Source organism: Penaeus monodon, chromosome 28 (assembly GCF_015228065.2).
Source record: "Penaeus monodon isolate SGIC_2016 chromosome 28, NSTDA_Pmon_1, whole genome shotgun sequence".
NCBI classification, from domain to species: Eukaryota; Metazoa; Arthropoda; class Malacostraca; order Decapoda; family Penaeidae; genus Penaeus; species Penaeus monodon.
Genome location: NC_051413.1, coordinates 23,168,189 through 23,169,192, shown reverse-complemented (window position 1 = coordinate 23,169,192; position 1,004 = coordinate 23,168,189). Strand labels below are relative to the sequence as shown.

Below are 1,004 nucleotides of genomic sequence, written 5' to 3'. Positions count from 1 at the left end.
CGTATCAACAGGTTCTGATGTGTTGGTTTCTCCATTCTTGTCTTCTAGACTAACATTTGTTGATATGATATTTCTTATAACATCACCGGGAGGTCTCCATAGTACCACCTCCATGCTGGGTTGTGTTCTGGAAAGGAAATTTAAATCCTATCATAAATGAAACTAAAACTAACTCTTCCAGTCTTAATCTCCAAGATACTGACATCATTATTTTAAGAAAGAGATAGTGTTACATTTCAAAATTCAAAAAAGTTCTATCAGACTATAATTACACTGCATTAACCAGTTGCCACTATTTTTCAATGCAACCTTTCATCTTGATAATTAGATAGAGATAATGTCAAAAGTACAATGCAAAGTTAATTCAATCTAGTGAAAAATAAACGTAATCTCCAACAATTTTCTACAACGGAAGATTTGTAGCAGCCATTCTTCTGCAGTCAAAATGGAAAAACAGTCTGATGACTTTTATTCCTTACCTTCTTGCATCATCATTAAGACATGTATTGAACAAGTTTAAGAAAACCCTAAGCTTCCACAAAGCTTGTGATTTTGACCAGCGCAATCAAATCAGCATTTCTCTTTTGTCATTTCCTTGCAACTTGTAAAATTTCTAGATTATAATGATCTAAATGGTGAAATACCTACTCTTTTAACAAAATCCAAATTACATAAACCTAAATTATTGCACTGATGTCCTCCTGTTAATTGCTAAAATACAAAGGTAAATATTACCAAATAACAAGAAAGTTGTTGTGGATAATATATATTAACAATAAATCACAACATAACAAAAGAGATTTTCAGACAAATAAACCAAAGAGTTTCAGAAATAAACATAAAAAAAAGAAATGAAAAAATAAAATAAAGAGCTTAGAAAATAAACAGAATAAAAGACACTACACAAATAGAAGTAACAAAATATACTACATAAACAGAAGCAAAATGCAAACTTGTCAACTGTTTCTTGCTACTTCAGTCAGAGACCTTTAGTAAACAGTAGG

At 30.6% G+C, this 1,004-nt stretch overlaps 1 protein-coding gene across 1 annotated transcript in view; it reads right to left on the bottom strand.

Annotated features, from left to right (window-relative positions):
* LOC119591423 overlaps positions 1–1,004 on the bottom strand; it is a gene marked incomplete in the record, with an annotated part of 59,861 nt that overhangs the window by 148 nt on the left and 58,709 nt on the right. Inside the window, 1 exon segment of the mRNA XM_037940164.1 lies at positions 1–127. Coding sequence (XP_037796092.1) covers positions 126–127 — 2 coding nt within the window.